The sequence below is a fragment of the Cavia porcellus genome, unplaced genomic scaffold (genome assembly GCF_034190915.1).
Source record: "Cavia porcellus strain 051 isolate PalLab524CR breed Dunkin Hartley unplaced genomic scaffold, mCavPor4.1 scaffold_9, whole genome shotgun sequence".
Classification (NCBI taxonomy): domain Eukaryota; kingdom Metazoa; phylum Chordata; class Mammalia; order Rodentia; family Caviidae; genus Cavia; species Cavia porcellus.
Window position 1 is genome coordinate 12,782,049 of NW_026947492.1, and position 24,749 is coordinate 12,806,797.

The window sequence follows — 24,749 nt, forward strand, 5'->3', positions numbered from 1 at the left end:
GGGACACTCAATCCAAATTGTACCAAGAATGTCTAAGCCCAGACTAGCTAGTGTTTATTCCCTGAGACTTGGAAGAGTGCCTGTCTTCTCCTATTCCAACCCATTTGGACTTTTAATGCACTCAATGGCAAAAGCAAATAAAATAAAACAAAAGAACAAGTTACTTATTTATTCAGACATCTGGTCTTCCATATGAGGACCCAGGAATGTTCTAGCCTGGGCTGTCAGAATTGTGAGGAAAGAAGTACATTCATCCTGCCCGAGTAACAGCAGGTAGTGATAGTGTCAGGACCCAGGAAAGGGAGAAGAGGAGGAACGTAATGACCCCAAGACCTACCAGCCTCTCTCTCTCTTGTGCTTACAACTGCTGTAATGCTCTGGCCCTGTTAGGGCTAAGCTCTTCCCTCTTTTGAGTTTGGTTTCCTTATTTTCTCTTGCCCTTGTCTCATATTGGCTGCCCAGACCCCATTAACTCTTTTTTATTCACTGATAGACTTTTATGGAGGACTTACTTTATTTCTGATATGATTACTGGACCGACACAGTCCATTCTCTCCGGTAGCTTGCAGTCTCTGTTCAGAGTACACATCAGTGACAGTTTCCCACAGCCTCTCACTCTGAGTCCCTGAGGTAGAGAACCTGATCGGTCCAGCTCATTTTGCTGTGTAGCCAGATTGCCTGCGGAGTACCTTTGAGGACAGAGTCCATTTCTGGTCCAGTAGCTGTGACTGAAGATTGGTCATATTGTGCAGAACAGTGCTAGTGAGGCCATCAGGGCCAATGGGCAGATACCTCCAGAAGTGGGTACGGTGGAGTAAGAAGCAAAATAGTTGTTCATGTATTCATTAACTCATTGAATCAATAAATATTTGTTGAGTGATTGTTATACTTGATTCTAGGGAATTATGGTTCAGCAGGAAAGAGATAGAAATCCTAGTTGCCATAGAGGTTAATTTGTAGTGCAATGAATGAAAGATTCGATTTCCTGAGATCTTCCAAGCGAAATCAGATATACCAGCAACGACTTTCAATGGATCTTCTAACTCTGTCTGCAACATTTCTGTTTAGAACTTAGATGAGAGTTCAGACTTCTAAACAGTTCTGAGTCCATTTGAACTGAGTCCGTCAGCCCTGCCTACAGGCTTCTCTGGCAGGACTGAAAGTGCAGATTTGCCTGCTGTGTATGGCTTCATTAGCAGATGTAAATTTCCACTCCCAGTGATCCAGGCAGCCTGCTTGGTAAAGTCAATACAGGTAAAATATTAAGCCAGGTGAATTGGGAGTAAAGGAAACTGATATCTTTATTCTACGCTGCAGAGCTTTGGGCATCTTTTCAATGCCTTTCTTTGGGGTGCCAAATATTTTATTAGCAAGTAGCCCTCATTCAGCTTTTACATCTCAGTGTGTCGGAGACATGACTAACATTTGTTAGAAAAGAAAGCTTCTGGATCTTTCACTCCTGATGCCTTTCATCTGAGTGCTTTCCCACAATGGGTTTTTAAACATTGCCTGAGTAGTTTGTAGGCAGGTTCCATCTCTCCCAAAGCGAGGTAATGATGGATGGATGGTAGGTTATTGCTGTTGACAAATGGGGGAGTGGACAGGGGGACAGGGACCGGGTGTCAGTGGAGGAATTAGGGGAAGACACTCAAGAAAAACACAGCATCCCCAGGTGGAAAAGGACAGAAAGCTGTGAGATTCCTACTTTGAGCTGTCTGTGTGGTATAAAAATTAGGATCAAGGGTTTTAGAATCAGACTAACAGGGATTAAATTTTGCCTGTTCCATTGATTAGCTGTGTAATGTGGACAGGCTGCTTAATCACTTTATACTTCAGTTTCCTCATTTGTAAGACAAGAATGATAGTAATGTCACTGTACGGGTCACTCCCGAGTGCCCCACGAGATGGTGGGTGGAACATTCACCACCGTGCACACAGGTGATGGTGACAGGTGCGACTTTTTGTTGGCTTTATCCTCTTCCAGTCACAGCTGAGCAGGCTGCCTCTCAGCCTCTCAGGATCTTTCCAGTGTTTCAAAGTCAGGCCACAACCATGTGGCAGCACTGTCCCCAGGCTCTTCTCAGGTGGCCTGCTGAATGTCAGCAGTCATCCTAATTGGATAGTCCCCTTCTCTTTCTAGTTATCTGGGCTTGATGCATTAGACAGCTTTGAACTTTGGAGGCTATGGTGGGCTACCGCAAGCCAGATGCCACTCAGTGTCACAGACTATTTTCTGTTGGCTAGGGGGCTAAGGCTAATTTGCGTTGCTAATTTAAAAATATGAGCATGGCCCTGAGACTCCAAACAATTCCACCAAGTTCACACCTATCATCCTGTCACCAGGGAATCTGCTTCAAAGGAATGAAAGAGACCCTGGTGATGGAATGTAAAAACTCCTGATTGGAGCTGGGGCTGTAGCAGCCCAGCAGGGCAGTTACACCTTGCTTTCTGTAATAGGCGGGTTTCAAAAAGTTCGGTACACATCCCACTGAATGAGTCACATGCAGGATGGGCAAGTCAGTCCAGGGAAGCAGTGGTTATTTTGAAAATTAAAGAAAATTAAGTGCAAAGAAGGTAAAGATGCTAGAATCTAGGAACCCACCTCATACGTTGTTTGAACATGAGGCTCAGAGATAGAAAGCATTATGCAGGGTATTAATTACCAACCAACCTGGGAGTTTGAAAGAGAGCAGTAGAAATCACCTACTCCCATCCCAGCAGGTTCAAATATAGAGATTTTCATACAGTGGGTTTAGTTAAAGTGAGGGTCACTTGTAAAGCTTCCTCCAACCCATTGGGGTCCTCCCCCCGCCCTTTCACCATTACTGCCTCAGGCTTCTCTATGTTTGACTGGCCAGCTCTGCCACACAGCCCACAGATCTTAAATAAAAGGGATGGACAAGACCTGTGAGGTCACCTCGTCTCCCGCGGGGGCTTTCCTCCCTCTCTTCCATATCTCATCTCCATCACAGCCTTTCTCTTTGCAGGGAGCTCCCACAAGGCATGGCAGTCCTCTGTTCCACAGATCACTGTGTCTCCTGCGGTGACTGTATTAGAGCTTAACTAAACACCACCCCGCCACCACCCAGATAACCTGAGGCACCATCCCCGCTGCTGCTAGAGACAGTTTGCAGTTTAATTTACTGCAGAGCTGTAAGTAGGGGCTTCCTGATCAAACCTTCCTCTTTGCCTCAGTTTGTGTCTATGAGGCCAAGCATGCCATCAGCTAGCCACACTGTCCCCCCGGAAGCCCAGAGGTTCTGCAGTGACAGGGCCTGTTGTAGCTCCAGTGTGCCTGGCACGGGGCACAGCATGTGACGTTCTGGCTTTGCCAGGCCACTTTTCCTGCACAGGCTCTGAGCTCCTTGAAGGCTCCGTGGGCATGATTTCAGTGATTCAGAGCTACCTCTATTAAGTGAGGACCAGCTTCCCTCCATCAGTTTGACAGAGTAAATTGAGGTCAGCATAAGGAACAAGAAATGAAGAAGCCAGAAGTGAAATGCATATAAATAATGAAATAGTGATGACTCATTCAACAAACGTTCCTTGCTCCCCTCTCTGAGTTACCCACATCACATAGGCATGATACAGACATGAAAATGCATTGAGTAAAAAAAAAAAAAAGAAAATGCATTGAGTTACAGTGCTTAGAAATCATGGATCCAATTCCCTCACTTTACAGATGAAAAAACTGGGCCTCACAGTCTTTCCCATGAAGAAGTTGAGATCCACACATCTGCAAAGTGACATACGTCCTAGGTAGATCTCCTTGGGTATGCCAGGGAATAGCTCAGCAAGAAGTGAGGTTAGAATATGGGTGAGACCACAGGTGAGGGGTCTGGAGCAGACCGTGGCAGTTTCCATAGGTGAGAAGGGAAGAAAGCATCCAGGTAGATGGGACAAAGCATGCACAGTGGCTTGGGTCTGGGCCAAATGGGGTTTGTTTGGGTGCAGAGGCAGATGAGCGTGGTAGTGATAGAGTTCACCTGGGCATAAGTGAGGGCCAGAGTTGGAGGGTAGGATAGACCAATGCTCACACTCAGGCGTAGGAGTCAGATGCACCAGGATTCTATCCATTACTCTCACAGCACTGTGGAGCTGTGCCTTGTGCCTCCAAATCCTCCTGGGGAATAATTAAAATTCCCCCAAAATGGGAGAGGTTGGAGTTCTTATTTCATGAGATTGTTGTGAGGATGAAGAGAGAGACACTTCTGACTTAGGCAGTGCCCAGCATCATGCGAGCACTCTGGTTTGCCATGAGCAGTGGGGATCCCCATCACCACCGCAATGCCTCTCTCCAGGGACGTTCCAGGGACTTGGGGTAGTGTGTCTACCAGCCAGCCCCTGCTGTGTGGAAAGCCCCAGTAAGGGGCATTGCTCCTCACACAGCAGTTTGAGACCAGCCTGGGGCTTGGCATAGCTTGTTATTGGTGAGGGAGGAATTAGTCCTCTCTGGCCAGGCAGGCTTCATGTGAGATGCAATGGCAGAGAGAGCCAACACACCTCCCTTACGTGCTCTCCTCTTTGTCTTGGGTACAGCATGTCCAATCCGTTCAGCCCTCTGTGTACCCACAGAGAATTCAGAATGGAAGGTGTTCTTGAGGGTTTATTAGGAGAGAGGAGATGGGTTGAGCCACTGACACCTTGTCTGGGATGCTCAGAGCTTCCCTGCATGCTTCATGGCCGGTATAAACAGGCACAAAGAAAGACCTTGTTCTCCTGCTCCTCTTGAGCTTCACCTCAGCAAAGTATCTTTGTGTATTTGAGTTCTAGGTCTCTGCTGTATGGCTCTGGCAGCCCCTGTAACACCAGGGTTGTTTACTGCCCGGGCTCAGAGAACAGCTGAGTGGCCCATCCATTGCCACCCTGTGAGGAGGACCCACCTTCCTCATCCCACCCAGGGAGCGCTTCCCAGCCGGGGCCTGCAGTCAACAGCCCTGTGTGTTGTCTACCTCACAGGCAGCCTTTTCCCTTCCCTGCACAGCTCTTGCTTGGTGGAAGGATCTGTGTGGACTCAGAGGAGGACTCTGTTTCCATGGCCCCTGCCTGTTCAGCCCAAGTTTCCGCAGGGACTTTGAACCCAGGCCAGAACTGACATCTGAAGTGGAAGAAGTCCTTCCACTGGCTTACAACACCCCATCATGGTCTGTTATTCCAGCAGCTGCTCTGACAGTTGCCTTCCGACTCCTCTGCTGGCTGGAAAATTTAGTTGCCATGACAGTGTCACTCGTCTCTCCCTGTTCTATCTGTTCCCTGCTCCCCAGGAGGCAGAAGTAAAGCTGTCCCTCCTACAAAATGCTCTGAGTCCTCACTCAGGAGCTGGGCTTGTGGAGTGAGACTCCCAGGGGGCGCTGGACCTGAGGCCCTTCATGGAATGCAAGACCACTTCCCAGCCCCTAGGCAATCCCGGGCCCTGACTGGTGCTAAGAGGATCATTCACTCTCACCAGACTCCTCTTGGATCATTTCAGTTCAGTTGAGCAGACGTTTGGTGAGTGGTTGGCATTGCCAGAGAACTGTACCCTCTGCTCTCAATGAGTTTATGATTCAGACAGGAAGGTGTACATGCGGGCATGTGTGTGAGGAGCTCTGAAGGGCAGCCAAGGTCCACAAACCCCCAAGGGCCCAGGTATTTATAATCTGGAAGTTCGAAGACACTGGAAAGATTGTGTGGCTCATACACCATCTACTAAATAATATCTCAAATAAGCACACCTACATCCAATATTTACACATTGTACAGATTGGTTATCATTTATCTGAAATGCTTAGGTCAAGAAGTATGTTTTCAATTTCTGAGGGTTTTTTTTAAATATTTGCATATATTTTACTGGTTGAACACTTATACAAAAATCTAAAATTCAAAAAGCTCCAAAATCCCAAACATTTTGAGCATTATATCAATGCTAAAAAAAAGTTCAGATATCAGAGTGTTTCAGATTTTGGATTTTTGAATTAGATATGCTTAATACACAGTTAAACATCTGTCTATTAGACATTTTGCCATGAAATGAACTTGATGAAAAACACCCTTTTGTATGAATTCATTTTTAGGAGAACCTTCCCTCTGTTGAGGGCCAACATCATGAACTTGTTTGGGGTAGTAGCTGACTAGGAAATTAGAGAATAAGGAAATTTCCGTCTTTTAAAGGCAGCTGACTCAAAGAAGATATGCCTTCTCACCTAGATTTGAAAGCTGACCTGTGATCCATAGCAGTTTGCTAGGCAGAAGTGCAAGACAGGGTCCAAACCATGGTGTACTGAAGATAATCATGGGCCCCTGCTTACAGGAATGTTTCAGATTGAATAATATAAAATAAATCAGACGATCATGGAAGCCCATTACATGGAAATGCAGCTGAAATATTTTAATATTACTATACAAATACCTGCACTTCTTTGTCAACATATTAAATAGCCACACCCAGTACTGGGCCTCACTACTAAACTGATTCTGAAGTAGAAAGAGTATAAATGACATTTCAAGATATCTACAGCTCTGTAATGTGATGGCAAAGCATCTGATTTCTGTTCATGATGAAGCGATGGATACTGCTCATGTACTGTAGTTTATTTCCTGTATTCAAGATGTAAGGAGATTCTACCTTTCAGCTGGGGCTTAGAGAAAATAATGATGTAATCCCCCCAAAATGCTTTCAGAATCCTGACTCTGGGGTCACCACAGACCCAGGCAGCAGATATAGTCAATGCGCTCAGGTAGGAAGATAGGAAGCACGTTCTAGGTGAGCCAGTGTGACCTGGGAGGTGGCACAGTGGGACAAAATGGGGGCAGGACAGGGCTGTGGGATGATCAAACCCACTTGGGGTCTACTCACCATCAGAAGATTTTTTTTTTTCTTTTTGCTATGGCTTGATATTTCTTGTATAAAAAAATACATGCTCATTATTGAAAATAATGAAAAAAGAAGAAAGAAGGAGGAGGAGGAGGAAATCCCCCAGCATCCCAGGGGCCAAGACAGGCTCTGGGAGCCTTAGATAATTGGCACTCTTTGTGGGAGGCTGTGGGTGGCAAGGCTGGGCCCTGAGGCCAGGGCTTGAGTGGCTGAGTCTTCCGCTGTTTTTCAGCTTTTGCGTCTTGTTTTGTGTCTGTGAAATGCGGATGACCGTAACAGTATCTATTTCATCACCGTGCTTTTAGAATTAAATAAGTCAATTCCTGTAAAGTGCTTGAAATGGGCCGTAATTATCACTCGATAAATATTGGCTTTAATCGCATCTTCTATCATTCCTCAATGCATGGCTATTTCCTGTATGCACCTAGTTTTAGCCTTCATAGAGATACGCACATAGTTTTATATTTTCTTAGTACTGTTACATAAATGTTAGTGCTATTATAAACGACTCAGAAGCATTTTAAATGCCTAAATAATACTCCGATTGGGCATATGACCCACATGCTATGTAACTGTTCCCTGAGGGTCAGACATTTATTCCATCGTCAGTATTCTATGGGAGGTGTTGTGTGGCTTTGGCATGATTCCATGGTGACTTACTGAGCACATGACTCGGGTAGAGCCCTGTGCTCGGGAAGGAGGATACCAGGATCAATTTGAGAAGCTCTGTGCGGTAGAGAAACATGCAGATCAGCATTTTAGGAGTATAAATTTGCCTCCCAGGTTGGAGAAAGGACTGGGAGTGGAGAATCCTGGGACAGCGTGAGACTCCTTAGTAAAACAGGTGTAAAGGGGGCTGGCGGACAGCGCAGTGGAGCAGGAAGGAGGGGCGGGAAGTGAACGGGTGTGAATCTTGCTCTGGCTCAGTAGTGAAAGAATAGAGTGAGGGAAGGGGAGGAGGGGCAAGGTGAGCAGGGCTTTGACCTTGAGTAGTTAAGAGGAGTAAAGTGCAGTGGTTAAGGGTGTGGGTTTGGATGCCAGGTAGGTCTTCATGGTCAAACCCAGTTCTACCATATATTACTGGTGTGAGTTTGAACAAGTTACTTCAGTTTTCTAAGGCTCAGGTCTCCCATCAATTGGGGGTGAAATGGAATCTTCCTTATAGAAGTGTAAAGTCAAATTAGATTATGAAAACCAGCAAACCCAATGCAGTGTGAGAGTGAGAAGGGTGTACACCGTGTGAGCTAAGATTCTTAGCCCTTGCCCTATTGACCATCTTACTCTGCACATCCCTATGAGAGAGGTATTGTCAGTGTCTTAGCTTTACAGGTGAGTAAACAGGCACAGGGAGGTTCAGGGGCTTGTTCGAGCTCTCAATTAGCAAGGAAGGGTGCTGAGGCTCAAACCTAGGCAGCCCAGCATCAGTCTGTCTCTTAAAGACTGCACTGCACACGGCCACAGTGCCCACTGCACGTGCCAGAGGGAAGCCCTGAGCCCACACCTGGCAGGCAGCTGGTTGGAACTCAACTCTGTAACCCCACACACGGGTCAGTGTGCAGGGTCACCTGGGCAGAGATGAGCAAAGGTGAGATCGCCCAGGAGAGAGTGAGGACTCTGTAAAACGTGAAGTTAGCAGGTGGGAGAAGGAAGAAGAGTCAGGAAAGAAAAATATGATCAGAGAATTGGATGCATGTCAGGACTGAGTGGTGTTGTGAGATTCAAAAGAACAATACAATCAGCAACATCAAATGCTGTGCGCTGAGTTGGATGAGGACCAGTAGCTGGTCATGGTGACCTTGGACAGAGCAGATTCAGTGGAGCGAGATGGCCAAGGAGACCGAGTAAGGGACTGAGTGTCTCTGAGAGCTGCAGGGAGAGCTGCAGGAAGCTGTGCAGACAGAATAGTGTGTGAGAGGCTGGGCTGAACTTGGAGGAGGTCTGGAGGCTGGAACCCAAATGCTGGCTCTGACCTTGAGTAGTTGTGTGACCTAAGAGAGGCCCTTGATATTTCTACGCAATTATTTGTTTATTAGTAAAATCAGGAGGGATGTAACAGTAAAATCCAGAGTGCTGTTGCAGGGAGGCGACAGGGTACAGAATTAAAAGACAGTAAACAGTTAAACTTGTTGCTATCATAGGTGACTCATGTGGAACCTTCTCTGGAGGTGATGCCTGGGCATCATGACCTCTGCCCCAGGAATGGTTCTGACACTTATCACTGATGGGACCCTCTGTGATGCCCTTTGCCCACAGCCTTTTAGGTAGTTGAGATTTAGGATATGGTGGGGTCCTGCTCATGCCACAGCTAGGAAAAGATCTCACAGACACGTAGTTCATATGGTAAACCACAATTCTGGAATTTGAACTCTGGCATTGGCGTCTTTCTTGCCATTTGTGTCCTACTCAGGTGGTCAGTTGACCCTGCAGGACAATGGTTAGGACTGTCAGCAGGGGAAATTATCAAACTGCAGGTGTGGCTTTGCAGTTGCCTCTCAATCCACGCATTGCTTACATGCAACTTTCTGACCTGAAAAACAACTCTGCCGACTCCTAAGGTGAATGCAGGGGAAAGTGTACGGAGTTACCCCTGGATTTTGCAGACACAGATGGTGTGTTGTGCAATTGGGAACCTTGTGTATTCTGAGCAGCAGCGCCTTGGCTCTAGGTCCACAGTATGTGCAGAAATGAGCTTATGTTCTCCCTCCTTGTGTTCCCCTTTTTTTCTCCCATCTTTCCTTTTCAGCCTCTAGCACTTAAAAATCTTAGATTTGTTCCTTCTTTTCTGGCCACATGTCCCATTCATTCGTGCATTCATTCAACACATGTCGACTGGACACCTACTGTCTAGAAGACATTGGAAGACAGGAAATAAGAAGTGGTAGTTAGGAGATAAATGTGGCTCTCTTCATTGCTGGAAAGGGTTTGACATCGAGGTAAAACTAAGCACCCAGCAGACACATTTACAAGTGTTTCAGAGTAAAAGTACAAACTGAGGACCTTGGGAGCTCCAGGCAGGGCGAATTCCAGCTTAGAACCCTGGAGGTCTGAGAAGGCCTCAGGTGACCCTTGACAGGTGAGAGGATACAGAACGGAGGAGGGAGGGCACCTTCCCAGTGAAGAAGTGCAACGTCCTGGGTCTGAGGGTGGTTAGGACAGTCCCTAACACACCCAGGAAATGGTTGTCACAGGCTCTGGGTAAGGCACAGGAGGGCTTTCTGTAGCTGCAATCTCTCCCTGCCTCTCATTGTTTATCTTCTGCCTCTCTTCTCTACCTCCTGTTCCATGTGACTTTATCTAAGCCTGCTTTCTCCTCTTTGTCTGCATCATCCTTGTCACCTTTGTCCTGACTTGCCTGCCTTTCTTCCTCCCCATTATCTTTTTTTTTACTTGGGAGGTGGTAGGAGACGGAAGGCTGGGCAGCTGCTCGAGGAGCTGGAGCTGGGTCCTCCCTCCCTCTGCAGCGAGGGTGTCCGGGCTGCCCCACCCCACTGCAGGCCAGACTGGCGAGGAAGCTGCGGGCTTCCTCCATTAGCCTCTGTCCTTTGGTGACAGCCCAGACGATTTACACACCCTATTGGCTGTGGCTGTTTGTTGTCATAACCTGGGTCGTTTCCTCATTTAATACTGTCCATAAACTACAATAAAACTGTCCCCAAACCCAGTACTCTAGGGGGAGAAGGGCAGACACTGGGTTTGGAGGGGCTGGAAGGGGTGAGGGTGGGAGAAAGTGAGGAGCAGCAGGTAAAAATAAGTCAAGGCCTCAGGGCCCTGGCAGGGCTGAGCCTCCATCTTACCCATTCCTTCTTTCTTTTCCTGCCCTTCCTGCTGGCTGCAGTGTGTCAGATCCTCCCCAAGGGAGTAGTTGCTGTCCTGGGACCTTCATCCAGCCCTGCCTCCAGTTCCATCATCAGCAACATCTGTGGGGAAAAGGAGGTGAGTACTGGACCAGGTTGGAAGAATACCCGCAGGGCGGAGCCCTGGACGTCATGGGCTCCTAAGGGCTGGAAAGGCCTGCTGAGGATGCTGTGCTAATGTTGGTAATGTAGAGATACAAATGAGAAGTGGTCTTGTCTGAGCTCTTTTGTGTCAAGTCATGTGGATGGAGGGCCTCGGGAGATGTCGATAACGAGTTCTCTTAGCTGAGTTCATCACAGTCTTAGGGCCCGTGGTGGCACCTCCAGTGGCCTCTTGGTGGTGGCAGGGAGGGAGATTGAATGGGGGACAAGAGGGCAGAGGTCTGAGCTGCAGGCTTCTGTCCCCATAGGCAGCTCTGTGGTGATCTGCTCATACGCTGGGACTCTGGGTTTGGAGGAAGGCATTGCATTTTATGCAAACATAAAGTTTGAAAGCTTGTTTTGTAAGTCCACTCACACCACCTTCTTCCAGGAGAAGAAGTTGGAATTTTCTAGTCCTTTCTGGATTCCATTTGTGCTTCTGTTGCTGTGTTCCTGGGAGACCATGGACAGTTAGCTCCTTTGCTCATCTGTGTCCCAGGGTCATTTTAGTCAGGTCTATATGGGGCAGATGGAGCTTGGTGGTTGAGGTATGTGACGTCCAGAGCTGAGGAGGGAAGACATGGGAAAGAAGCATCACTTTGCATCCCCCTAGAGGACTTGGTGAGTCCCTGTGGCTTCAGGCGGCATATTTACCCTCCCTCTTTCATGACTGTGCTCTCAGAATTGGTGTCTGCATATTCTAGTGCGTTGTGGCCCTGACCCGAGGTTGGTCCTGCTTCACTGCATTGGTTATCTCCAGAGCATTCCTGCCAGGGGCCAGATTCATTGCTTAGGACAACTCTTAAGCTTCATAAGCTCCCAAGCAGTTTCTGTCCCACCACTGTCCCTTCCAGCATCTCCCAGGCCTCAGCCCAGGATATTAGCTTTGATATTTAATTTGCATCTTCTTTTCCAGGCTCCAGAGACCACCTCAAGTCTCTGGCATGTCATTATTGTGGCTCTGATCTTCACCAAGTGAAGTCACCAAGACTTTGGGTCCCCATTATTTCTCCTCTGTCTCTCCCACCACATTGTACTTTCTTGTCGATCCCTTACTGTCTTCCTTGCCAAACCCACTGTAAAATGGTTCCCTCTTGGGATTCACTAGCTATTTCATCTCAGCCAGATCTCTTAGCCCTGCCTAGTTGGCATTTCAGGCCACAGATGGAGCCCTTAATTTGCAGTGTCACCCCATTCTGCTACACTTGCCCCTGTGCCCTAGACCAGCCAGCCAGGCCACCTAGGGAGCAGGCAGACGGTTGCTCCTGCCTTGTCTGGTCGTGTTCCTTCCAGAGCAACTCTTCCTCTCGTTCAGATTATGCATTTCTGTTAATATTTTATGAGGCTGAACTGCCCTTACACTGATCTCCCAGCTCCAGGGAAAAGCAATGGAGTTCTCATCGAGGAGTCCATCCTTTAAACGCTTATTACGTCTCTCGGCCACCTTGTGGCTGGCTGCTTCCTGCCTCAGTGCTCCCCTATGCACCTCCATGATGACTTCCTGGGATGCATTTAAAATTGCAAATCAATTATGAATTCATCTTTAGCCAAAAGAGAGAATTGGCAGAAGAGGACTGACCTAGCCCTGCCTGGGCTGGCAGAGCAGCTAACTTCCCCAGAAGCTTTCCCAGTGGCCCAGTGCTGGAGACTCCCCACCAGCATCCCTTCTCAGGGAGCCCATCCACTCTCCCCTGCACACCCAGCTCTCAGAGCTTTATGGGAACTCCTGTTGGGGATGGAGGAGTGGAAGGAAAGGAGGAAAGGCACTGCCGAGCACTTAGAACATGTTAGGTGTGGAGTTGGTGCGTCTAACGTCCTTCTCACATGGGATCTCATTTTGTCTCCTCAAAGTTCTAAGAAGCACCAGTGCTTGTCTTCACTGTAGTGAAGTATATGTAGACAGGCTAAGTGGTTTGTCCTGGAGATAAATCCCAAGTCTGTAGACTTCAAAAGCCATGTGTCCTTCACTTTCCTAAAAGGCCCCTCCCCCAGCTCATGGCGGGTTCTTAGGAATCTTCAAGGGCTCCCACTGTTGGGGGTTCTAACCGGCAAGGCTCTCTGGGGGTAGCTGCTGATGGAATCTACAAAGGAGAACCAGGGTCAGAGGTGCTCAGGTGTCTAAATCAGCCCCACAGACGAAATCAGCCCGCCTGCCTCTGCCCGGCCTGGCCCTGTATCTTTCCCTTTTGTGACCTCTTTTCCTTTCAAGGTGCATTTTTTCAGTAATTGTGAATTGATTGCATGGGATACAGAATAAGCAAAAACAAAGCAAAGCAAAGCAAAACGGTCCCCTTATGACTGTGCCTGGTGAACTTCAGTCTTTAGGGTCCTCATTCAAAACGTGCCAGGTTCTTTCTGCCCTTTGTAGTCCCTGCTGGAAAAAGTGTGGGAGCACTGTCAGTGATTCAAGCTGTAATCCTAGTTGAATTCAATAATCTTTCTTCCTGGTTTTTGCTAAATCTTTACTCCCTTCCAACCTTGATTTTAAAAAATCTCTGGTCTCTGATTGGCTTCACCCCCAAATTTAAAAGGATTCATAACTAAAATCCTACAGAAACCATCACAGCATCTTTCCAGGCTCCTGGCAGCATAACCTCTAGGCCAGGCCAGACAAAGAAAACTTTCATAATCATTCCTTAATAATCTGCTCTAGAAGCCAAGTGACTCACTGGCAGGCGGTTCTTCTTGCCATCTGCCCTCCATCTTACTTGGTTTATCAGTAAAAAATCGTACTGTGCCTCGGCTTTCTCCTGGCTGACTACCTGTTCTCAGAGTGGCAGAATAAAATCAAGGTGGATGGCAGCTTATTACATTTTAACTTTCTTATTACCTACCAAATAGCCTAAGCCGCCAGTACAGCAGCCCTAGCAGCCTGTTAATATCTCTTCCCAGAGGAGAGCGGCAGAAGGCAGGGCAGTGCCTCTTGGAAACGTCAGGAAACAGAGGGCGAGGGAAGCTGACATGGCCATAATGCAGCTGGAGCAGGTGTTTATTTACCTGGCTGCATCCGCAGCGCTCTAGATGGCTTCTCCTGCTGCCTCGCTTCCCTCCCTGCATGCTCGTCTTCAATGGTTCCCCTCACACACATCCGACACACTCCTGGCATTCACCCAGGAGCTTTTCTGGGAGCTGCTTTACACACCTGTTGCCTGTGCTGGGCTGAGGGGCTCCTCTTTTGGTCCCCAAGGTAGTGTTTTTCTCTTCCTGCCACCTCGGCTCTGATTTATGAACTACAAATAAAACAATGTAGGGAGAATGCTTTCAAGGCCGTTTGTCTCCGTGGCTAGCACCTGCCACTTCCTCTGAGAATAAACACCCGTTCTTGTGCCGTTTCAGGGCCACAGACCTGACACTGAGATCCGTATTGCCTTCACTCAGGTCTGTGGCCAAAAGGGGTCCCATCCGGGCTGTAGTCAGAGCGCCATCATGTCTTCCTGCCGTGTACCAGGTGCTCTGGGTCCTGAACACTCTGCAGCCTCACTCCCACACCGTGCTCTCTTTTCTTCTCAGTCATTTGGATTCTTCCTGGTGCCCATTTTTGCTCCTTCTGCCAGGTTCCTCATTTCAAAGTGGCCCCAGAGGAGTTTGTCAAGTTCCAGTTCCAGAGATTCACAACCCTGAACCTGCACCCCAGCAACACAGACATCAGCGTGGCCGTGGCTGGGATCCTGAACTTCTTCAACTGCACCACCGCCTGCCTCATCTGTGCCAAAGCAGAATGTAAGTCTCCCCTCGCCCCGGACAGGATGGCCTTACTGATTTCTGGAGACTGGCTCCCTATGTGCCCAGCTGGAGCCGCACCAGGAAAGGGAGGCCTCCCTCAGATCATGGAGCTGGTAACTAGCAGGTTCAGGCATTCCCATGTGTCATTGGGTATTTATCCGTGTGTGTGTGTGTGTGTGCATGCATGTACGTGTTATATATATGTGTATAACAGTGAAAGATAAAAACTGCATGGCGCATGAGCACCCTTTACTAGAACTCACTGGGTACAAGCAGAACAGAAAGGAACCAGGTTACAGGAAAACTGGCCAACTGCCAAAATATTTTACATCTGCAAACTCAATTCCCATGTTTTCAGCCTCATTGTTACAGAGAGAGAGAGAGAGAGAGAAGATCAAATTGAATGCGTTTGTACTTGATAGGTTGAAGAGCTTCTTCCTCTGGAGAGCAGGTTTTGCTGATGGAACTGGGTCCAAGGTCAACTCTTGATAAGCAATTTTTGCAAATACATGGTTTAGAAATGCGTTTTCTCGACTCTCAATTTGTGGCATGAGTTTAGTGTTTACGAGATTTAGCTAATTTCAGCCAGTTCCTCCCTGTAAACCCATGCATCTGTGTGCTCCCTGTGGCAGCTGCACAGCCAGTCACCCACCAGGTGCTGGCCATGATTGCACACACAGATGACCAGAACCTGACCTGGCCTCTGTGCTCGCCCAGGTCTTACCCTGCAGTTCTTCATGGATTACACAGGCAGAGTGTCTTCCATCTAGGCTCCACTCTGTGGCTTCTTAGAACCATTTGCATTTTTAACTCCTCCTTCTGTCCAGTGATACCAATAGCATTCAGAGCAAAAGCCCTCGTCCCTTGTCACAGGTCAGAACCATCTGCATGACCAGACTTTTGCATCTGCTTGGACACCTGCACCCACACTTCAAAGCAATTTTCCTGAGTATTTACTCTGTGCTACCCAAGTAACAAGGTAGCAGAATCTCAATTCTATATGGTTTGTATATACCTTATTTAATTATCCCAACTGCTCAGTGTTTGTGGAGGTGCCAAAATCCCCTGATTCATCGCTGAGGAAGTTGAGACTCAGAGATGAAGTGATTTGCCCAAGGTCATACAACTTAAGCAACAGGGGCCAAATCCCATGTGGACTTTCTCACTGTAGGTCCAGCACTCATTCCAGAGCTGGACAGTGGCTCCAGAGAGATTCTGCCATCAACATGAGATGGTCATGGGCAGTCTGTGCTAGATGTCAAATGGGTGCAGTGGCTACTCAAGAGGGAGCCTGCGTACAGGGTACCAGGAAAGGCTTTGGGACCTGGACAGGGTTTCAAAGAATGAAAAAGATTCAGATAAAGAGAGAAGAGAGCCTGTGTAAGTGAAGAAAGCCGGAAGCCTCATGCCATGCCTAGGAAGGAGGAGGGTGACGCCTAGAGTGGCTATTAAAGGTGGGAAAAGAATAGGGAAGAGAACAGAAGACCTTGAGAAGCAGCTGAGGGAGCCTGGACTTCAGGCGGTATCTGTGGAGGGAGCTTGAAGGTCTCTCCCCTGAGCAGTGTCCTTAAAGGAAAGGCCAATCTAATCATGGGTGTGCCACTGGGAAGAAGATTGCTTTGGGATCCATTATAAAGGATTGGCAAACTGGAACCTAGATCCAAGGATCTGGGGACTCAGGACTTGGAGAAAGAAAATTGGCCCCAACCCTTTTTCAATAGCCTGGTCCTAAGAGGGGTAGAAAGCTGGGCATGTATGAAAACGTGCCAGGCCCTCACTCAGTTGATCAATGGGTATTTATTGGACATCTCTTATGTCCTAGGTACTGTATTAGGTGCTTCTCTTGGAGCAGAAATAAATAATATAATCTGTGCATGTCTATAATTCCAGATACTCAAGAGGCTGAGACAGAAAGAGTGTCAGTTTGAGGGCAGCCTGGGCAATTTAGTGGACTTTGAGACCCTATCTCAAACTATGCATTTTAAAAAAGAGCTGGGGTGTAACTGAGTGTAGAGCACTTTCCTGACATGTGGGAGGCCCTGCTTTAAATACCCAGTGAGAGAGAGAGACAGAGACAGAGACAGAGAGACAAAGAAAGCATCCTCATTGTAGAATAAGCAGGGCCTATGGACAGAAAGCATTAAGATAGTAAAAAGATGATCTGAGCTTCCAGGCAGTGTGGTGCAGTGGAGTTTTGGGAGTTGCAGGGAGGGACCTTGGTAGGTGCTCACCAAACAGGGTCCCACCCCTTCGTTTACAGATGAGGAAACTGAGACCAAGAGAACAGTGTAACAGGCCCGTATGAATGTCCCGTATGAATATGGGAGAGCCAGGAGTTGAACCTGGATCACTGCCCAATATGCTATCAAGTATTTCTCAGACTGGGCTCCTCTAGATCTGTGTTACCAGTGCAGCAGCCCCAAGCCACTTATTTAAATTTAAATCTGAGTTCATTACCATGAAATAAAGATTTAAAAACTCACTTCCTCAGTGTCACTAGCCACATTTCAAGTGCTCAGCAGCCAGTGCGGCTGGTGGCTACCGTAGTAGCTAGATAGATACAGCATAATCCCGTTTCCACAGGAAGCTCTATTGGCCCACACTGCTCTGATGATGATGATGGATTATGGGCAGTTTTCCATGCCAAAAAAAAAAAAAAATCCTGCATACCCTCACTCCTAATAGAGTGACAATACACAATAACCTGGACTTTTTGAGATGTCCTATAGCCAGAATAACTATTTACTTTATCATCTTCAAATAGATTTGACCATGAGCCTCAAAAGGATGCTGAGAAAAATCTACAGGATGTTGACATTTTGTGGAACACAGCTAAGAAATGCTATATTCTTCCCCAAGTGTGGCATCCTGGTACCCATGAATGGTAACAGAATCAAGGGTTCTCCTCGTAAGCTCACTGCTGCCAGTCCACTCAGACAGGCCTGAACTGACCACGTACTGTGTGCCATGTGCCATGTATAAAGTAGGAGCATTAACGGGTGGGGGTGGGTGATGCGTGCTGGGTACAGAGGCTGAGAGCCTTGCCTTCTGATGTAGCCCTTACCGAGCTTTGGAAATTAATTGTTCCATTTGTTAAATATCCGATATGCACTGAAGACTTTGTCACTGTTGCTTCCCAGCCTACGACTGCTTCCACTAGAACTAGGACATTCCCTGACACTCATCACATCTCCTTGTGGAGGCAAAATACCTTCCTTTATGTTTCCCATTTTACCTCCCAAATCGTGCAAGTGCTGAGAACACAGTCTTGGAGCAGGTAAGAAGCTTCAGGTCACGCGTTGCAGTCAGTCTCTCCCTGGACTTTTTTTTTTTTTTTTTTAATTTTTATTTAAGGAGAAAAGAAAAGAAAGAAAAAAAAACAGTGAAGGGGTACAAGTTATACAGGTTTACAGAATAAAAAAATGCGCAGTAGGAAATCACTAGTTAATGGATTACATATTGCCATCTTAGAAATAATTGTTCAAGTCACAAGTCCCTGGACTCTTCTGACCTGAGCTGGGGCTCCTCCTCCTGCAGCACCTTGGCCCTGTATCTGTGCAAACAGCCTCAGGGTAGTGGCTGGAGGGAGGAAATACCACGTCTCCGCCCAGGAGGCCTCAGCAGTCCTACTGGGCTTCTCTGCTCACAGAGCTGGCTGCTGAGGACGCTGGTCCCACTCACAGGGGCCAGGAGATGGAGGGCGGGGAGCAGCAGGGGAACTTCAAGGGCAGAGAAGATTAAAAATCTAATCAAAGGATGAGGAAATGAGGGACAGAAAGGAAACGTGGCTCAGGGCTCAGGAGGAGCTACTCCTCCATCTCTCTTATTAATGCAGGGCCAAGAGACACGGCGAGTAGAATTAGGAACAGAATCTAATTCTATTTTTCAGTCATTGAAATTACACCTAACGGAGATGATTCCATGGGGAATTGTGCTACATTTTCTCCATCTTCCAAAAAGTACATTTTTTTTTAATAAGCAAGTTTGGGACCAAGTGGAGATACATTATGGATTACATTATTTTCCTTTGATGAGAAATATCAGAGTATCTGCAGGTGTTCATTTCTAATTGGACTGGGAGGGGAGTGGAGTGAATTGCCCAGGGATGGCCATTCTGGTCCTCTCATGGGACCTGAGGAGCTGGCTTTTAGGGGGAGGGGCTTCCAGGGAGAGTGGGGCTTCCCATGGTGGCTGCTGTGGGGACCCTTAGGTCGATCCACTCCTCCAACCATAAATCTACTTGATCCCCAGACTGGACCCAGAGAGCAGCCATACCATGCTCTGTGCTTTCCTGCTATCTTTGTTCATGGCTCAAAAAGTTCATTTTAATATTTGCTTTGGTGTTTTTATGTCTTTTTAGTTGTTTTTGTGGCTCTGGGCCTTATGTTTCCGGGTCTTGTGCCACATATTTACTACCTATGCAGTCCAGGGCAAAGTGGCTCCTCTTGCCTTAGTTTTAGTGTCTATAAAATGGGGACAGTGCTCCTCCTGTCCCAGGACGGCTGAGGGGACTAAATAGGATGACTGACATCTGTGTGTGGACAACATGCGTCCATGGTAAGGAAAAGATTTGGATCCTTTTCAAATGCGGCCCGCCAGGACCTGGAGTGAGGGGAAACCAAGGTCTGGCGCTATATTCCCATGGTTGCTCTGTTCACCTAACATGGTCTCTGTGCCGGAGAGGAGCAGATTTGGCTAAGAGGCAGTTCCCACCCCAGGAGGGAATTGTTTCTCCCAAGAGAAAGAGGCACGATGGCTCAGTAAAAGGAACCAATCTCTGGAGCCAAACTGAGCTGCTCCACCACATGGAGCTGTGGTGGTGTAGACGAGGTCACCAGAGTCTCTGAGTCTTTGTTTTGTCCTGGGTAACACAGAGATGATGATACATATTGGAGCAATTGGGTGAGAAAGTAACTGAGCCCCAGAACGTAACACCCGTTGAATTACTGTTATTTTGTCTGACAATCCTGGGGGACGCAGGAGTGGAGAACGAAATGGTGGGGAATGATTCCCTGTGTAAGAGTAGCTATGGCCCTAGGGGACCTTTCTAGCGTTGCCATAGGAGACGCTGTGGGACGCCCTTGCTCCTAATGATAGAAATTAACCATGCACCTGTGTGCTGACAGGTGGAAGGGGCAGTCCCCCCATTAATGGACGCTTAGCATGTGCTGAGCCCCATGCTGACAGTTTTTATATGATCTCATTAAAATGTTAAAATTGCCAATCCTGGGTTCTATTTCTAGCTAAAAAAATTAAATTTTGTAATTTTTTAATTTATTTTTTGGTACTAGGAACCAAATCATGACCTTGTGCTTACCAGGCAGGCACTTGTGCCGCTGAGCTATATCTCCAGCCCCTAAATTCTGTAAGTTAAACTTGTATAACTTGTAACTTCATGAGAGCCATGTACAATGGACTCTATTAACAGTCTTCTATGCTCATGAAGAACATAGAGCTAAAATTCACTTCCAAAGTCACATCTCCCTCTCTCCCTGCCCCTCTGAGCCTCATGGCCAAGACAGAAGTGTGGGGCTGTCTTTCCTGAGTTACAGGGGGACCAAGAGGGGACCAAGACCTTCCACTCTGAGTGATGAAGTGGGCGACCAGGCCTTGGAGTCAAACCCTGGGTTTGGAGTCAGCCTATTTCCAGTTTGCTAACTCTGACCTCAAGCCCTGAGTTTCTCTCGATCTGTCTTCACTCAGGAATGATGCTCAGGCCTCCCTCCTGGGGTAGCTGTGAGCTCCCCTCTGTCTGTGGGGCCCCAAGGAAGGCTGGAGGATAGTTCCAGGGGAGACCTCCTGTCTGAGCTGGACACACTCACCTTAAAATTAGGAGGCCAGGTCCCTCCCCTCCCATCCTTGTGTCTTAGGAGAGATGGCCTCAGCGGGGCTCAGTTAGCCCTCCTTTTCTCAGTCCATCGCTGCCCTGCTGCCCCCTGCCCCTCACCTGTCCCACGGCCAAGCCAGGAGTGAGATGGGACAAGACCGGAAGCAGGGAAACACACTGTTCCAGCAGCTGAACCACATCTGTGCCCCTCTCCACTTTGTGTCATGACACCTGGAACCCTCAGCCTCACCTGTCAGAATCAGCTGTGGGAAAGGTCTGATGGCCACACCTGGGAGCCTCCATGTGTCGTGCGGAGAGGGATGTGCACTCTCCAGGCTGAGGGCTGGGACACCACAGTAGCCCCACGCCATCTCCTTAAACCCTCACCACCCTCTCTCAGGTGCTGTCTGCCCTGGGAATCAGCATTTTCTACGGCAGTGCCCTGCTCAAGGGAGTCAGGCAGACACAGAAGGCTGTCTTTTGAAAGAGAACCAACTTGCTTCCTGTCTGCCTGCCTGCCTTCCTTCCTTCCTTCTTTGTTTCCTTCCTTCCCTCCTTCCTTCCTTCCTTCCTTCCTTCCTTCCTTCCTTCCTTCCTTCCTTCCTTCCTTCCCTCCTTCCTTCCTTCCTTCCTTCCTTCCTTCCTTCCTTCCTTCCCTCCTTCCTTCCTTCCTTCCTTCCTTCCTTCCTTCCTTCCTTCCTTCCTTCCTTCCTTTTCCGGCAGGATTCCTCTGCGTCCCCTGCAGACCCATCTCCTAGGTACTTGTGTCCCTGACCTGCGGCCCTGCTCAGCTCTGGCTGTGCTTTCCATGGCCTCCCCAGCATCCTCTAACCCCTCCCAGCCCCCCGCTTCTGGTTGCAGAAGATGCCCTCCCTCCTTCCCCCCAGAACAGCTGGCCTGCTGGGCCTCTCATCGATCCATCCAGGACATCCTGAGCGAGACTAAAAGGCTCCTCGGGTCCCTCTCAGCCCAGCCCTGGCAGGAGATCTGCTGCTGAGCCCAAGTCCCCCAGGAGGGTGGGGCTGGAGTGGGGGACTGGAAGAATGGAGATTTGAATCCCTGGCGGCTCCTGCCCCTGGCAAACCTCTTGGTTCTGTTAAACAGAATGAGGAACATGACAGTTGGAAAAGGTCAAACTGCACTGAGATTCCTTGTATTCTTAATATGGCTTGATGATGCTCTCTCTTCTGCAAATCCCTTCCTCTGTCTTCAATTAAAAAATAACCTCTTCTAATTCACAGAATTAGAGAATCTCTGAGGTGCAAAGACATCGGTGTTTTTCTAATTCAACTTTCCACTCACCGGTTTAATTTCCTCTACTACAGTCCTCAAGAGGGGCTTCAGTCTCTACTTGACTACCTCCAGTGGTGGGGACCTCACCACTTCACATGCTGTCCACTGTGTCTTTTAACAGATCAAACAGAGGGTTCTTTTCAATCTGAAGTGAAGTCTTGTTTCCGTGACTCCCACCCACTCGTGTTCCTGGCTTTTGTCCTTGAGGCTGCCAAGAACAAGTCTGCCCTGGGACTGTTCTTCCTGTGTTTCCTCTGGCCAGCACCCTTCCTTCCGCTGTCCACTAGTGACATGGCGACAGCCCCAACCTGACACTGCTGCTCCCCTGGATGGTTAAGGCGCAGAGTCTTTATTCCTCCCATTCTCTAGTTAGGTGCAGTCCAGGCTAACACTGCACCCTGCATCCCAGGGCTGCGTGGAGTTGTTCAAAACTGTGAAAGAATTCATGTATCAATCACACACAAATGACACTTACATAGGTCTACAAATGGTTCCTGATTTGTGATGGTTTGACTCACAGTTTTTCCACTTTACCATGGAGAAGAATGATGTACATTCAGGGGGGAAAAAAAGACTTGGAGTTTTGCATTGGGATCTTTTTTTGCAGTCCTTTACTCTTTGACACAGAGCAGTGGCAGCGAGTCACAGCCCACAGTCAGTAACAAGATCATGAGGGAAAACAATCCATACTCTGTGGTGCGCTGTGATGTGCAGGAGGTTATGTGTGTTGAATGCATTTTCACTTTACAGTATTTTTAACCTACAGTGGGTTGATCAGGACATAATCCCACTGTAAACTGACAATCATCTACATGTTATCAAATACCTTACATGGTTTATAACCAAGGGCTGTATTTGGGGGACTGGATAATAAATCCTGTAAAAGGTAGAGAAGTGAGCTGTGGGTAAAGACTAGAAAAGGGAGAGATGTTTTCAGGGAGGAGATGGAGTTGGGAGTGGATGGAAAGCAGGATTTGTTGAGCCCCTTCTTGGCAGAGGTGCCCTTAACACTCCTTCAGTAACCCGGCAGTGTGGTCATTCTGAAGTCACAGACGTGGACACAGAGGTGCCATGTTGCCATTCTGCCTGCCTGGCAGGGTTGGAGTTACATTCATGTCCTGATATTGTGCTTTGTTTGGTGGTTGTTATCACACACACACACGCATGCACACACATACACACACACACACACACACACACACACGAGGTTGGGAAAAGGGGTGACTCTGGTAGGGGATTGTGGGTGGGCTGCACACCTCCCCAGGCCCAGCTGCTCCTCGCTCCTGCTTGTCCCCACTCTGCCTCTCTGAACAGGCAGGGTGCTAGGTGGACTGGAGGGCTGTACTGCTCTCTTTTAAAGGGCAGCAGAGGACTCCAAGTAGCAGGAGGATTGATAGGAGCACAATGTCCAGGATATCCGATGTCTGGGGGACTTCCTTTCCCTGGAAGCACAGAACCCTTCAGTTTTTAAGGGACATGGGTGCCTGGGCTGCTTTTGTCAATCATCACCATACTGTACATAATCTTGCTGTCTTCCCATGGGCTTCCTTGAACAATCCCACTGAATTTCATTGCCAATTTGGAGACTCCTAGGGGTTCTGGCCTCTTTCCCAGCTAGGGTCCAAAGATTCTCCATACTACCCGCCAGAACTCTTGGCACCATGCCTCCCTTGTTTACCACTTCCCAGGTATGGCCCTGCCTCGACCCCAGAATGCCAGAGAGATGGCAGAGGCCTCAGGAGCACTACCTCTGTGTCCTCCCCTGGCTTCTGGTGTCTTTGGGGTCGGACTCCCAGACCTTTGTCCAAGCAGGAATTTGCTTTTGACATCATCTCTGAGGAAGATTCAGTGTCATGGTTTCTGGCAGTGGCTCCCAAGCCTCATGCAATTATGGTCGCTACCAGATCTAGCATTTGTGATTGGTTCGTTGTCTAGCGCTTGGATTGGTGGTATGAATGTTTCACCCACCTAGGGGTGGAGCTAGGATATGATTAATGGCAGGAAGAAGGTGTGTATCTCTCTTGCTGGTTCAAGCATGCTGTTTGCAGCTAGCCATGAATGGCTGCCCCACCATGCCACACTGCCTTGGAGCCAACTGAGTATGGACTGAAACCTCCAACCTGTAAGAAATAAACCTTTTCTTCCTTCATTTTGGGTTTTGGGTATTTTGTCCCAGCAAGGAGAAAAAAGTAACTAGGACATTCAGTGAATATTCTGCTTAATATAAAATAAAATGAAGCTTCACCAAAGAAAACCAAACCAAGCCAGACAAACTAGGAATATGATTTGCTGTGAATTTAGCTTTGTATCCAAGGACTCCAGCCCCCTGAGGGTGGGAGCTGAATCTGGTCCATCTACTCTGCTCACTGCCTGGCCTTGTGTTCAGGGAAGGTCATGAGTGCAGTTGAGCAGACACTGGAGAAGGCTACCTCTCGAGGCCTGCCCTTGAGCTCCTATCGGGTTAAGTAAATATAGGATCACTGACAGGGAGGCAGCCTGAATTAGTTTCCAGCTAGTTTCCCATGGTCCCTTGGAGTTCTCACCCTCCTGTACCCATTTCACAGAAGAAAATTGGAGCCTCGGAGTGGTTAGATGTTTATGTAGTCTGTGAGGAATGACTGAGCTTGAATCTGGATCTTCTGGGTCAGGACTGAGAAGTGCCTGCAGCATGAGAGCCCCTATAGATGGGATCCTGTGAGGAGGGACTGTAGGGACGCAGCCAGAGGTGAGCATTACCAGCCTCTGCAGAGATGCTGCCTGGGGCAGAGGAAAGGCCCACTTCATATCTTGGTTTGCACAGCGTGGCTCTTCATACAACCTTTGTAAAGAACAGGTCCACACAGGGCTGCTTCCACCCTGCCACAACCGCCAGCTCCCTGGAAAGCTTTCCCAAAATAGTGGAGGAAGGTCAGAGTTCCTTCCTGTCTCACTGCGCTGGCCTCTTGCTCTCTAATGCTGGTTCTTCTTGTTAAAATAAAACACAAGAACAACAAAACCCACTGAACCATGAGCTTCCCTTCCCTAAGTCCCCACACACGTCACTGGGTCTCTCCAGTCA

At 48.2% G+C, this 24,749-nt stretch overlaps 1 protein-coding gene across 1 annotated transcript in view; it reads left to right on the forward strand.

Annotated features, from left to right (window-relative positions):
• Positions 1 to 24,749, forward strand: part of Grik4 (glutamate ionotropic receptor kainate type subunit 4) — a 431,262-nt gene that overhangs the window by 262,985 nt on the left and 143,528 nt on the right. The window contains 2 exon segments of the mRNA XM_063255944.1: positions 10,689 to 10,786; positions 14,403 to 14,568. Coding sequence (XP_063112014.1) covers positions 10,689 to 10,786; positions 14,403 to 14,568 — 264 coding nt within the window.